The sequence below is a fragment of the Sarcophilus harrisii genome, chromosome 1, assembly GCF_902635505.1.
Source record: "Sarcophilus harrisii chromosome 1, mSarHar1.11, whole genome shotgun sequence".
In the NCBI taxonomy this organism is placed as follows: domain Eukaryota; kingdom Metazoa; phylum Chordata; class Mammalia; order Dasyuromorphia; family Dasyuridae; genus Sarcophilus; species Sarcophilus harrisii.
The window spans coordinates 135,058,724-135,074,546 of record NC_045426.1 but is presented as its reverse complement, the minus strand read 5'-3'; the positions used below and the strand labels follow the sequence as shown (position 1 = coordinate 135,074,546).

Below are 15,823 nucleotides of genomic sequence, written 5' to 3'. Positions count from 1 at the left end.
TCTCCAAAGGGCACAGGAGGATTTATTGATTCATGATTCGTGATTTAGAAAGAAGAGTTAAAAGTTCTTAGGCTCTCAGAGTTCGTTCCACCAGACAGTCTTTTCCTTTCTTCCTCCTCTTTTTCATCCTCCTTCCCTTACTCTCCTCTCCTCCTTATCCCTCTGTTCTTCAGCTTATTCCTCTTCTCTGCCTCTTTCTCCTCCTTTACCTCTATTTCTGCCTCCTTTCCCACTCGCTCACCACTTGCCTCCTCCCTCTCTGGAGTCCCGCCAGGTATCCCGTCGGCCCCTGGGCGGCGCAGCGTCAGCCTGCTGCTGGAGCTTCTCTAGCCGGCTCCGCACGTCTCGTTGGTGGGCAGCTGAAGAGCCGCGGGTTCGGCTCCGCACCTTCGAGGTTGCTCTCGCACCCGGGGCCGCGGACAGACAGACGGACCGACAACGCCGGAGTCATTCGGTCGGTGGGCGCGGCCGGGAGGGCGGGCGGCTCCTACAGGACCGTCAACTCTGAGCTGGATGGGCCTGGGGCGACCTCGGAGGTCGCTCTTGGGAGGCGGAAGGAGGGTGGGGGGTTCGGTGGAGAAGTTGGAGCTGGAGGTCCCGGAGCCTCTCCCGAGGTTGGGAGGGCGGGAAAGCCCCAAGGCTGTGGCGCGGGGCAGCATCCGAGCCTTTCCTCCTCTTTCGGCTCTGCTCTCGGAGAAGGAGGTCTAAGTCGGGTCCAGCTCGGGTCCGAGCGGGCTGGGCTCCTCAGGTCCCCGGGAGCTGTCCAGCACTTAAGGAGCTTCCTCCCCCCCCACCCCCCACCCCTCCTCCAGCCTCGTGGGGGGTGGGTTCGGAAAAACTTTCCCCTTCCCCCATCTCCAGTTGCCTCTCATCCCCTCAGGCTGCGGGAGAAGCTGCAGAAGTTAATTGGCTGAGTACAAGGTATGGGAACCCCCTGGGTCCTCTTTTCTCCTAGGAGCTCAAATTCTAATTGAATCCTGACACTTCCTCGTGTCCCCCCTCCCACACCCCCACCGGCTTTTAAAAACAAACAAACTTGGTTATCGAAGTTTTGTGCTGTTTTGGAGGACTGACTTTAAGAATTTGTTTCACTCTGAATTATCACAAAGTTTATAAATATCCTTTTAAGTTACTTTCACGGGAATCAGCTGAAAGCAGTTTAGGACTAGCAGGGATATTTTGGAAGGAGTTCTCTGTCAGAATTCCCAAGGATTGTATTTGACCCTGTGCTGTTTATATACAGAGTGTTTCGAAAGTTTTTGTGCAGTTTTAAACTATTAAAATTATTCGAGCTTGACTGCACTAAGACTTTTGGGACACTGTGCATAACTTAGTAAAGGTACATAGATGACATGTTCATCAAATTTTTAGATCCAAAAAACCTTCTTTCAGATTCCTTTGGGAGCAACTGATGAAAAAGATATTTATAAACTTCAGTTCACCAATTATTAAGCACCTTTGATATGCTAAATACTACTACAAACTGGAGAAGCAAAGACAAAAAAAAAACCAATAGCATTATAGATTCTCTAGAATTGAAGGACCTCAAAAACCACCTCACCCAACTCCTTCATTTTACAGAGAAGGCAACTGAAGCCTTGGGAGTTTAGGTGACTTGCACAAGGTCACACAAGTAATACGTATCAGAGGTGCATTTTTGATCCTCAGACTGCATGTCCTGTACTGACATTATACTATGCTGCCTTCCTCTTTGACTTCAAAAGGCTTATATTCTATTGAGAGCTGTAATGTATAAATAAGTACAAGGTAATTTTTCTTTAGAAAAAAATGTTGCCTGGTTTGAACAGAAGGTAGATTTGGTGAAGAGGAATAATTGAAATAAATCTGGGAAAGAAAGCTAGATCCAGTTTTGGAGGGTCTTCAGTGCCAAGCTGGATAATTTGCCTTTTATTCTAGAAACAATAGGAAGCTATTCATGCATAGAGTTATATATGATTGGATTTTTACTTTAGGATTATTTTGGCAGTAATGTGAAGAACGAATTAGAATGGGCAAAGAGTATTTAAAAGCAGGAAAACAAATTAGAGACTGTTCTATCAGTCCAGAAAAAAAGGTAATGAAGGTTTGAACTAGGGTGGGTGATTGACTTAGAGTATAAAGAAAAGGATGACAGTTGCAAGAGAAGATAGAGTTGAAAAACTTAGGAACTGTTTGAGTAAGGACATCAATGAAAAAAAAAAACAGTGTTACGGATATCCTTGATGAAGTGAACTAGAATGACTAGAAGGATGGTGATGCTCTCAACAGAATTAGGAAAATGTGGAGCGGCAGTTTTATCAAGGAAATTCCATCTTAAACATTTAAATTGAGATGCTGATGGGAAATCCTAGTGGAAATATTCAACAGTGATTTAGGAGTGCATATAGAATTCATCTGAATAGTGTTGATATTTTAACTCATGGTAGGTAATGGGATCAGCTAGAGAGTAATTATAAAGAGAAAAAGCATGATAGAGACTAAGAGGAGAAAAAGATGTATTGCTGAACTAATGTCAAAAAGACAAGGTCAATTCATGGTAGAGGAAATGTGTATTAACCTTGTTTTTCAGAGAAACACATATCCCCCAAAATCAGACATGTTAAATTATCAGAAATCGGAATTCAGATCAATCATAAGGATTTTTTAAAAATCTCTGGCTTTATAATTCTATGAAAATAAAACAAATTAATTTATTTTTACTATTTTATAGTTAATGATTAGCTATGTTATGGGAAATTCCCCAGCCATAATTTCTCATTTTGCCTAAATTGGTACTTTGGAAAAATTTTTAAGATTCTTGAATAAATGGTCTTTTAAAAAAATACATAAGATTATCATGCCTGATACTTTGGTTAATGGGTTAGAGATTTTGGCTCATATAAATTTACTACAATACTTTTTTCTGAGTTTTTCAAAGTCACAGAAAGACTGTCTTAAGTCAGTAACCATTTCAAAGAGAAAAGGCAGGAATAGGATTGAATAGGTAACTTTTCTCCACACTAAAAATCATAAAGCAAGTTATTCTACATGTATATGTGTATATACATATATATACACACATACACATATACATATATATAGTAATTAGTGTCTACTTTTAGATTATAAGGTACTTAAAGGCCCAAGCTTTGCCTTAATTTTCTCTGTGAACTACTAACAGCCCATCACAGAGAGTAGATACTTAATAAGTAGTTAATGTGTCTTCTTTTGACAGCTGTAATTTCACACTTTCTGACAGGTATTCAGGTATTCAGATCTCTCCCCCAATTTCCTAGTATCCTTCACTTTTCTTATCCCATCCATGAGAAAGTTGGGGCAAAAGGAAGATAACATCTTCCTTTTTTTTTTTTTTTTTTTTTTTTTTAAATAACTCCTATGTTATTAGAACTGTCATTTCCAGTAATAATGCCAGTCTCTAACCAGTCCAACTAAAGCTACTTAGAATTTCTGTTCACCTTAATGGCAGCCAACAAAAATTGTAGACAGCCAATGTAAGCAAGGAAAAGCCATTTCTATCTCCATATATAAAACACAGATATCAGCTATCTTCTGTCACTGAGTTCTTATAAATAAGCATTTTTATGTTTTTAGTTCCCATTAAACTGGGTCTCAATTTCTTATGGTAAATGATGTTCTAATTCATGCCCTCATGACATCACATCGGCTACCAGACCCTTTTGGTGTCTGCAACCTTCACACATATATAAGGTTAGTATGATAAGTTTTGTAGTTTGTTAAATAATTGATAGTAAAAAGAAAATGAAATGAAACAGATTTGTGCGATTACTTTACAAATTTATCATATTTTTTTTAATTGCTTGGCTAACATAAATTACAGATCTTGCTAGGATTAACTGAGGTTTTGCCTCTGGTCACTGACATGGAGAAAAATTTCTTCTCCTCCTGAAGATCTAGACACTTCTGTCCCCAAGCCTCATGGTTCTGTGCTGGTTTATGCTACCTGACAAGACCCTACTCCCTTCACTGTTCCTATTTACCATTCATTTTCAAGGTCCCATCACCATAAAATCCCTGATTTCCTTATTCCTCTCTGACCCTTCTTCCTTTCCTTGACAGCACTCCTCTAGACACAAGTTAAGACACTTGAACTAAACTGCCTTATCTCCTGATACAACTCTCCTTTAGTAAGACTGTCCTCTGTGATACTACTGCTGCCACCTCCTCCCATTCCCCAAAATGTTTTTGTCTCTGGTGAAAAAATTTTGTAGTTAAAGCTCTGATACCCATTTGAAAGTATCATGAACTTTCCATATATGCAATGGAACTTTTACATATTTCCTGGTTTCATTATGCATTCATATTTCAAATTTAGTTATATTCACAACATATAATTACTCTGATTTAATTTGAAATAAAAGCCAGGGACATAATCTGAAGAAATGATAAACTCTAAGGTTTTTAGATAAAGAATGAATTAATCTTCAAAGTATGCAGAAGCCCTTTGTCAATATTTAACCTAAATTAATGGTATTTGAAAATAGGAGTCATCATTGATTCATTGTTGGTGGAGTTGTGAACGAATCCAACCATTTTGGAGAGTAGTTTGGAACTATGCTCAAAAAGTTATCAAACTGTGCATACCCTTTGATCCAGCAGTGTTACTACTGGGATTATATCCCAAAGAGATTATAAAGAAGGGAAAGGGACCTGTATGTGCACGAATGTTTGTGGCAGCCCTTTTTGTAGTGGCTAGAAACTGGAAACTGAATGGATGTCCATCAGTTGGAGAATGGCTGAATAAATTGTGGTATATGAAAATTATGGAATATTACTGTTCTGTAAGAAATGACCAACAGGATGATTTCAGAAAGGCCTGGAGAGACTTACACGAACTGATGCTAAGTGAAATGAGCAGGAACAGGAGATCATTATATACTTCAACAACAATACTAGATGATGACCAGTCCTGATGGATCAGGCCATCCTCAGCAACGAGATCAACCAAATCATTTCTAATGGAGCAGTAATGAACTGAACTAGCTATACCCAGAAAAAGAACTCTGGGAGATGACTAAAAACCATTACATTGAATTCCCAGTCCCTATATTTATGCACACCTGCATCTTTGATTTCCTTCACAAGCTAATTGTACAATAATTCAGAGTCTGATTCTTTTTGTACAGCAAAATAATGTTTTGGTCATGTATACTTATTGTGTATCTAAGTTATATTTTAATATATTTAACATCTACTGGTCATCCTGCCATTTAGGGGAGGGGGTGGGGGGAGGGGTAAGAGGTGAAAAATTGGAACAAGAGGTTTGGCAATTGTTAATGCTGTAAAGTTACCCATGTATATATCCTGTAAATTAAAGGCTATTAAATAAAAAAAATAAAAAAAAAAAGTATAAAAAAAAAAAAATAAAAAAAAAATAAAAAATAAAAAAAAAAAAAAAAAAAAAAAAAAAGAAAATAGGAGTCATCACCAGGGATATTTATGTAGTACCTTAAATTTTACAAAGTATTTTATATACACAGGTATTATTACTCTTCAGTAAGTTGTTAATTTAATTTATGTTGTCACTCTATAGATAATGAAAATAAAGTCTCAGAAGTTAAGTAGTTTTTAGTCATATATTAAGTACTTGTGTCACATATGAAGAGGCAAGATGCAAACCTAGATTCTTCTGATTCTAAATGCAGTACCTTGGTGATTCAATGGATAAAATCCTGGGCCTCAAGTTGGAAGACCCGAGTTCAAATTCAGCCTCAGACACTTAACCAACTTAACTTCTGTTTGCCTTAGTTTCCTCAGCTATAAAAATGGAGATAATAAATAGCACCTATCTCTTATGGTTGGTGAGAGGATCAAATGAGATATTTGTTTAAAAAATAAAAGCATTTAGCACAATTCCTTTCACTTAGTAGGCATTATATAAATGCTTATTGCCTTCCTTCTTTCCACTCCTATTCACTATACTATGCTGCCTTTTTGTAAGAATGTCTCGTAAGTATGTTACTCTCAGTGCTCTTCCTAAACTCTGCATGCTGGGACCAAGAGTTCTGTGTACCTCTAGAAAATTATACATATTTATAGTCATTTGGTCTCTTAATTCACACAAGAAAGGCCAGCTGGATGAATATATGTTATATCAACATATATATAGATGAACAATATGTAAAGCCTGTTGTAAATCTGGGACAGTGGCATGGATAGACAATGAGTTCAGTCCAGAGTTGAATAGAAGGAAGGAGTAGAATAGGTTAGATTACCTTCTAGTAATTATAAATCTTAACTATTAACCCTGAATTTTCCAGGAAAGTAAAGACCTATCTGTTTAGTATTAATCAGTATTGTTATGTGGCAATAAAATATAGAGTATAATATCTTTGAAAAATAAAATTGAATATAACTCAGAGGACAATAGAGAGGCTCATAATAGGTGTATATATTTCATATATATGAATATTTTTTAATGGACCTGTAATTTCATTGGTAAAAGGAGCTTCCAGTGAGGACATTGCCTTTATCAAGGCATACCAACAACAACCATGCAGTATATATAGTCTTCGAATGTTTCCTGAAGGCACTGAGAGATTAAATTTAAAATTACATTTTAAGATTAAAAAAAAATATTCAGGGTCTTGTAGTCACTATGTGTCAGAGACAGAACTTGAACCCAGGGCCTCTTAGCTCCCAGAACTGGCCCTCTATTTACTATATTCCATGTTGCCTCTCTCACATGTGAGATTAACCTAGTAATATTATCTTATGTGTAAGTAGTGAATATTGGACCAAATCTTAATCATGTTTTATACATTCTGTTACAGGATATGTGAGTATGTAAACTACAATAGACTATAAGTTCTCTGATGGCATTTAAAATACAGCAACATTTCAATTGTGATGGCAACTGAGACGGAAAAGACCTTTGCTCTCCTCCAGACATTTAGCACTCTGTCTGTTATTTCTAGCCTTGGTTTAGGTTTATTCTGCTTTGTAGCAGACAGACTTTTTCAGTTTTCTTCCATTCAGCAAAATGACTGGCTTAGAGCCCTCTCTGATAATGCAGTGCATGGTATAATTGGAATGTGGTCATGGGCAATAGTAATTGGACTCAAGAAGAAAAGTGATTTTGGAGAAATAATTTTGGCTGGATTTCTAGCCTCTTTTATTGATGTGGACCACTTTTTTCTAGCTGGATCTCTATCTTTAAAGGTAAGAAACATATTTTATTTTCTTGTTGTTTTTCCAAATAATCTCAGCCAAATATTCTTCCCATCAGTTCTTAAAAATTTAACACTTATCTTATTTTTTTCTTTTCAGTTACTTTATATTGACATGCAGTTATAAAAACTGTTACAACGTAGCATTTGTAAAAGCCCTAATCATTTTTCTCTGCAATAGACATTCCTAAGATTCTCAGAAATTGTCATAGTTATAATTTCTTATAATGCAATGATATTCAGTTACATTCACATATCACAATTTGTTCAGCTATTCTCCTAGTCAGTCTTTGCTGCAACAAAAAGTACTGCTAAAAATCCTTTTTGTACTAGATGGGTCATTTCCCTCAGTTTTTGAGTATATACAAAATACTAGTATATGTGGATCAAAAGATATGTACATTCAGTGAAGTAACTTTTGGATAGCACTCCAAATTAATTTCAGTAATGATGGGACAAATTCATTATTCTAAAGCAGTCCTATGTCTGTCCTTCCAAAACTCTTCTAACATCTGCTATTTTCTTCTTTTGTTGTATTTGTCTTCTAAATGTTGTGAGAGTTTTCATTTCTCACATTGATTGGGAGCTTTTTAAATATATGATTATTTTTCATATTGTTATTTTGATTTTTTTTTTTTTCCATTTGAAAACTCTCTTCGTGTTCTTTTACCCTTTATCTACTGGGGAATGGCTCTTGTTTTCTGTATTCATATAAATTCCACATATATCAGAGAAATTTGTTGTGAAGTTGTTTTTTTTTTTTTTCTGTATCATTCCCTTTCTGATTCTAATTTTGCTAGTATAGAAGCTTTTCATTTTTAATAATGTAATTCAGATTACTCATTCTCTCTTTTGTGATCACTTATTTTCTTTGTAATGTAAGAATTCTGTCCCTAGCAAACGCAGTTTAGATAAAAAATATCTCTTCTCTTAATTTTTCTATAATAAGAAAATCATATATCTGTTTGGAGTTATTGCAACATAATATGTTGGTCTAAGACTAATTTCTGACAGATTGCTTTCAAGTTATCCCAGCATCTTTTAAATTCTAACCTTAGTAATTGATGTCTTTGGACTTCTCAAACACAATAATACTATGTTGTATTGTTTCTGGGTGTCATAGAATAATCTGTTGTTTCTGCTTTTAACCAGTTCCCAAAGACTTTTGATAATTATTACTTTATAATATAAATTGAAATCTGACATTTTCAGACCCCCATCATTCTTGGTTTTTTTCATTATTTCTCTTTGAAATTCTTGACATTTCCCCTTCCATATGAACAGCTTTGGTTATTAGTAAGATTGAATTTTTTTCAAATGATGTTTGTCATTTTGTGTTTCTTCTTGAAAATTGTCTGCTTATATCCTGTGAGTATCCATTTTGGACTTGGAGTTAATTACTTTTGTATATTTTGACACCTTTCTATATATTTTAGATCTCAGATTTTCATTTGTTATAGTTTAAATAGACAATCTTTTTCTTTTGATTATTTTGCTTTTATTATGCAGAATTGTTTATTCAAATTTTATAGTTTTTTTTTAAAAAGTTGTCTATTATCCAGCTAAAATTCACTAACATGTGAAACAAAAGATATATCTAAACACATTTTGAGTTATTAACCAATTTTTTTCAGAGATAATTGTTAAATAATGAATTCTTCAATCTTTTTTAAAATTTATCAAAGACTAATCTTTTATATACATTTGGTTATCTATTTGATATCTTTGTTCTGTCTCACAGATTTCTTTTTTTTTTTTTTTGGTCTAATACTTATTTTGATGATAGCCAATTTATAATATATTTCAAAGAACTGAGAGATGAGGGGATTTTGTTCTTTTTAAAACTAATATGATAGATTAACTTCACAATAATTACATGTTAGAGAAATTATTTTTAATTTGTAATCCCTGTCATAATACTTTGCACCAAGCAAATATTCAAATGTTGGTTTAGTTTTTTTTAAGTTTTTTTTTTGTTTTTGTTTTTGTTTAAAACCATCATAAAGCCCATGATTCATCTAGCAAGTAGTTTTCTTCAGGTTAAATACTATGTAAGTCCTTCAGTTCCTCAGAGACTATTGAAAATAATTTACTTTACATTTACCAGTAGATGGCATAGTTTATCAGTAATAAATATCAGCAAAAATTTTTTGGTTGTTTTTGAGTAGTGGTCTTCATATTTATTTTTGCAGCAGTCTGCAATTACTCATAATTTGTCTATAAATAAGTTGTATATTAATATTCTAGCAAGAAACCTAGAAATAAGTTCCTTGTTATTTTTTTTTCATACCCTGTTAATAGTATCCAACATTTAAAATGAAAGGCTAGTCAATAACAACAAATTTTAAATAGTCCTAGAAAATTGCCATCTCTGGCTATAAAACATCAGGAAGCTAAGTAGTTGATAGAATTGTAGTTGAATAGAATAGCTGAAATGTCCAACATAACCCTATGATTATATAGTTACATAGTAATTGGCCCAGATTTTTTATTTATTCTCACACTAAGGGTAACTTTTACTTCCCATTGGAAATACAATCTCCCATTTAATTCTATGAGTCCATATTTATATGTTTTTTTAAAAATTCATTTTGGGGCAGCTAGTTGGTGCAGCGGGTAGAGCACCAGCCCAGAAGTCAGGAGGACCTGAGTTCAAATGTGACCTCAGACACTTAACACTTCCTAGCTGTGTGACCCTGAGCAAGTCACTTAACCCCAATTACCTCAGCAAATAAATAAATACTTTTTTTTTTTTTTTTTGGTATTTTTAACATTTATTTTTAAAAAATTTTTGAGTTCCAAATTCTCTCCCTCTCTCCAGTCTTTCCCTAAACTTTGAGAAGACAAATAAAATGATATCACTTACTATTTGTATGTGATTTAAACTAGAATTTTTAATTATATCTTTCATGCTGTAAATCAGTAGTTCTCAAAATATGGTCCCAGGATTTCAGGAAATCCCCAAGACCCTTTCAAAGGATTTTCATGGTCAAAACTAATTTTGTAATAATACTAAAGTGTTATTTACCTATTAAACTTCCCCTTTCCAAATACACATCTGTGTGAGGACAGATTTCTTCAGGTACTTCAATACAACAACATATTGCAACAGATGAAATGCAGAAACAGATGTGGGAACCCAAATGTTTTTTATTAAACCATCATTAAAGAGATTTGAAAAAATGTATAAAACAATGCCATTTTCTCATTTTTTTTTCATTTTGGAAATTTTTTTTAATGCTACTTGTCTTCACATATAATAGGTTTATTATTGCTTTTTTAAAAATTAGTTATTAGTTTAATGTGGCATTAATGTAAACTTATAATATTTTAAATATTGCAATAATCCACATAAAATCTCTTAAAGAAGGGTAAGGGACCTGTATGTACAAGAATGTTTGTGGCAGTCCTTTTTGTAGTGGCCAGAAACTGGAAACTGAGTGGATGGCCATCAATTGGAGAATGGCTGAATAAATTGTGGTATATGAATATTATGAAATATTATTGTTCGGTAAGAAATTACCAACAGGATGATTTCAGAAAGGCCTGGAGAGACTTACACGAACTGATGCTGAGTGAAATGAGCAGGACCAGGAGATCATTATATACTTCCACAACAATACTATATAATGATCAGTTCTGATGGACGTGCCATCTCCAGCAATGAGATGAACCAAATCAGTTCCAATAGAACAGTAATGAATTGAACCAGCTACACCCAGCAAAAGAACTCTGGGAGATGACTATGAACCATTACATTGAATTCCCAATCCCCATATTTTTGTCCACCTGCATTTTTTATTTCCTTCACAGGCTAATTGTGCATTATTTCAAAGTCTGATTCTTTTTGTACAGCAAAATAACATGTATACTTATATTGTATTTAATTTATACTTTAACATATTTAACATGTATTGGTCAAGCTGCCATCTGGGAGAGGGGATGGGGAGAAGGAGGGGAAAAATTGGAACAAAAAGTTTGGCAATTGTCAATGCTGTAAAATTACCCATGCATATAACTTGTAAATAAAAGGCTATAATAAAATAAATAAATAAAAATAATCCACATAAAATCTCTTTGGGGGACTCAATAATTTGTAAGAATATAAAGAGGTCCTCTGATTTAAAAAAAAGTTTAGAGTTTCTGCTCTCTGTATATATAAAAATAATGAATTAATTTCTATAGAAAAGCTCAATTCAGAGATAGATGTTTTAGAATCTGTTTATGTACCTGTGACATTCTGTCCAAGATTTAAATAATTTTCTACTGTAAAAAATTGTATTTTACTTTATTATGGGATGATCAGAGCTAACTTACTTGCAAAATAATTTTACTTTGTTAATTATCTGTTAATAGTAATAGTCATTGCTAGCATTTATATAGTGCTTATTATGTTCTAGGCACTGTAGGCACTTTACAAATATCTCATTTGATTCTCACAACAGTCCTTAAAGGTAGGTTCTATTATTATCAACATTTTATAGAGAAAACTGAGGCATGCAGAAGTTAAGCAACTTGTTCAGAGTCACACAGCTAGTAAATGTCTGAAGAAAGATTTTTTTTTTTTTTTTAAATTCTGGTCTTTTTGATTCCAGAATCAGTACCTTACCACAGATGCATCTATTCTTCCTAACTGTTTAGGTTATTTATTTTTTTTTTTTAAGAATAAGAGCATGTTTGTTCTGAGTATAATATAGTAACTTGTTTATGCCAACTGAATACAAGCTTTTGAAGTTAGCAGATTGGAAAGGTGTGAAAGTATGGACCCAGATTAAGGTTAGACAGCAAGCTGATTTTCTTTTCCTTTTTGCTTTAGCAACCCATGACACCGGTCTCCTAATGGGTGGTAAGATTTTAATCTCCATTAATGGAAAGAGTACCCACACTAATAAAATTACAGATATTTTGAAATATTGGAGAAATGTGCATGATATTGCTACATGGTTCTGGCAACTTAGAGGAAAAATAAAGTGATAATATAATCATTTTGCTAATATTTTATGACATTTGATTCCCTGTTTTGTGTTGACACAAAACAAAGGGGAGATAATGAAGGTATTTTAAAAGTCAACCATTTTCTGTTAAATCCAACTTTAAGTGTAAAATGTGATTATTAACAATATGATTCCTCAACTCTGATTATTTAAGTAAGAAAATGGCTCTTATTACACATATCACCTACCTTTATTTGGATATAGTTGTTTTGATTCATGTATTGGAATGGTTGGAATGAAGCCAATAGAGAAAAATTTTACTTGCGACTTCAGTCAAAAAAACTGGAAAATGACCAGTAAATATCTAAAAAAAAAAATTCCCCTTCCCACATAGAAACAATACTTGATATTTCTTTTTCTTTTCCTCCCCAGGCTGCTTTGAACCTACCACATAGGCCTTTTCTCCACTGTTCTACTCTGATACCTATTGTGGTACTGGCACTAAAGTTGATTATGCACCTTTTCCAGCTCAAAGACTCATGGTGCTTTCTTCCCTGGATGTTATTTATTTCTTGGACTTCTCACCATGTTCGGGATGGAATTCGTCATGGTTTATGGATTTGCCCTTTTGGAAAAACTTCTCCCCTGCCATATTGGCTCTATGTGACAATCACAGCATCTTTACCTCATTTAAGTTCATTCATTATGTATTTAGCAAGAACCAGAGAGATGTCTATAAAACATGGAATTCATATCGATGTTTAAGGGAACTAGGTGACAACTTTTGGAGAACACTGTTTAAAAGTAATCATTGAATGTACTCATCATTGAAGTGAATTTTAAAATACATGTCACTTCTGCAGCAATTGTAGTTCTAATATTTAGTTTCTTTGCTTATAGAATTGTTTTGCATGGTAAACAAAATTATTTTAATAGGAAGAATGTCATTAATGCAGTTTTAGTCATATATATATATATATATATATACACACACATGTATATGTATATGCAAAAATTGTTTCATTTCTTCTAACTCAGATTTTTTTATACATTTATTCAGTTTTTCTTGTTTCACCATCAGCATTTTGGGTTTTGGTTTTATTTATTATTTAGGTCATGATTGTTTCCAAAAAAGCAGTTTAAGGGGCCATTTCCAAGCAATCTTCCATATTTGTTGAGTTGAATTGATTTGAAGTTTTGGAGTATTATATACTTTTGAGCAGCCCGTTTCCTTCTGAAAAGAAGCTCAAGGTTTAGGTTGCCCAAGTTCTGACAGCTAACATTATGTTGAGCTGCTTAACTCCTGTGAATCTTGAAGCATTGAAATAACTAAAGTTGAATGCTATTCATATGTAAAAATGACTGCTAGTATTTATTTTGAATTTTTACCTAACCTGAAAATACAATTTGTCAGGTGCTAATAGTTAATTTAGGACAGAATTAGTTTATATAAATAGAGTATTGAGAGTGGTTTGGTGGTTGACATCAAGTGGTTTGGTGGTGGAATTTATTATGTTAGAACAATGTTAGAACAAATTTACTATTTCAGGAAATACATTCCCACTATAATAAAGTATTAGCTATAATATAATGCTTATAATAATATTTTATCAAAGTGTCTTCTATCTAGACGTTTTGCCCATGAATCCCATGCATTGGAATTTTATCTGTTTTTGTTTTGTTTTTTGTTTTTAAGATACTACTACTACTACTAGATATGAATATGTCTACATTATTTACAGAATAATAATTAAAAGGATTTTTTGGTTATGTCAGTGGAACTTCAATTGACCTTTGATCTACAAACATAACCACTAATAATGTAATAACAAATATAGGATCCACATATATGCCATTAAGATTATTTCAATTGCCATCAATTTGTTTATATGCTCTGTCAAAAAATAATGTATCAGTCAAATGATTAAAAACAATTAAATTGCCTACTATTTAAAAGGAAAAGTAACTTTTCCCCAAATAAGCTAATTTAAGGAAACTTATTTTTGGTTATAGTCCTTTAAATCAATGTCTGTTAAAATGGCCAAGTTTAGAGGAAAAATGAACAATTATAACTCTTGGATTTACATACAGTTTAAAGCTACCTTCTTGAAGATCAATGTATTCAGCGTCACATGTTATATTTTACTGCACACAAAATCCATTGTCTTCATATGTTATTTATATTTTCTTACGGATGTGAACTATGATGCCAGTAATGATGTGTGCCTTAATCTGTGAGAAATTATGAATGATTCATGAAGTCTACTTGAGAAAAAGAGATTTTTTTTTTTTTTTTTTTACATCAGACTGAATTGATGTTCAGTAAATTGTCATTAAGTTCTATACAGGCTCTGACTAATTCATTCAAGTCCATCAATGAAGAAGGACACTTTTTATTCTCTTTTTGTTTCCAAATAGAAAAAATAACCTATTTTTAAAAATTAATTAATCAAAGAAGTATTAGTCTTTTGTTTACTTTCTTTTTAATCAAGTTTTAAAATGCTTCGTAATTTTTTTTCTTCAAACCAGGTTGGAATTTAATCAAAATACAGGATGTCATTAAAGAATATTACATTGGCATTTGTTTCTTTCTTATTTCTTAAATTAGTTGGGCAAAGGGGAATAACTTAAATATAGCATATATTTAAGTGATTTAATTTTACTAATTAAAAGCAGTTTGGGGTTGATTTCTCTGTCCAACATAGTCTCTTCCTTTAATCACTTTGGAAGCTGTAATTGTGACCTCTTGCAGGTTAGACATAGAGCACCCCCATAGAGGGGTGGGGGGTAAGAGGTGAAAAATTGGAACAAAAGGTTTGGCAGTTGTCAATGCTGTAAAGTTACCCATGCATATAACTTGTAAATAAAAAGCTTTTTTTTTTTTTATTTAATAGCCTTTTATTTACAGGTTATATGCATGGGTAACTATACAGCATTAACAATTGCCAAACCTCTTGTTCCAATTTTTCACCTCTTACCCCCCCACCCCCTCCCCTAGATGGCAGGATGACCAGTAGATGTTAAATATATTAAAATATAAATTAGATACAAAATAAGTATACATGACCAAAACGTTATTTTGCTGTACAAAAAGAATCAGACTCTGAAATATTGTACAATTAGCTTGTGAAGGAAATCAAAAATGCAGGTGTGCATAAATATAGGGATTGGGAATTCAATGTAATGGTTTTTAGTCATCTCCCAGAGTTCTTTCTCTGGGCGTAGCTGGTTCAGTTCATTACTGCTCCATTGGAAATGATTTGGTTGATCTCATTGCTGAGGATGGCCAGGTCCATCAGAACTGGTCATCACATAGTATTGTTGTTGAAGTATATAATGATCTCCTGGTCCTGCTCATTTCACTCAGCATCAGTTCGTGTAAGTCTTTCCAGGCCTTTCTGAAACCATCCTGTTGGTCATTTCTTACAGAACAATAATATTCCATAATATTCATATACCACAATTTATTCAGCCATTCTCCAACTGATGGGCATCCATTCAGTTTCCAGTTTCTAGCCACTACAAAAAGGGCTGCCACAAACATTCCTGCACATACAGGTCCCTTTCCCTTCTTTATAATCTCTTTGGGATATAATCCCAGTAGTAACACTGCTGGATCAAAGGGTATGCACAGTTTGATAACTTTTTGAGCATAGTTCCACACTACTCTCCAGAATGGTTGGATTTATTCACAACTCCACC

At 33.7% G+C, this 15,823-nt stretch overlaps 1 protein-coding gene across 6 annotated transcripts; it reads left to right on the top strand.

Moving 5' to 3' along the window:
- The first annotated feature begins 317 nt into the window (after positions 1-317).
- TMEM267 (transmembrane protein 267) lies at positions 318-14,701 on the top strand. Of its 6 annotated transcripts, XM_023496107.2 has the most exons (5): positions 369-454; positions 881-921; positions 3,592-3,708; positions 6,792-7,179; positions 12,554-14,701. In XM_023496107.2, exons 4-5 carry the CDS (start codon positions 6,868-6,870, stop codon positions 12,884-12,886), a joined length of 645 nt encoding a protein of 214 aa, XP_023351875.1. In that variant the 5' UTR covers positions 369-454; positions 881-921; positions 3,592-3,708; positions 6,792-6,867; the 3' UTR covers positions 12,887-14,701. The 6 variants fall into 6 exon arrangements, with proteins under 6 accessions (XP_003759953.1, XP_012396865.1, XP_023351875.1 ...); XM_003759905.4 differs by lacking the exon at positions 881-921 and having other exon boundaries at positions 318-454; XM_031964729.1 differs by lacking the exon at positions 3,592-3,708.
- Positions 14,702-15,823: the final 1,122 nt, after the last annotated feature.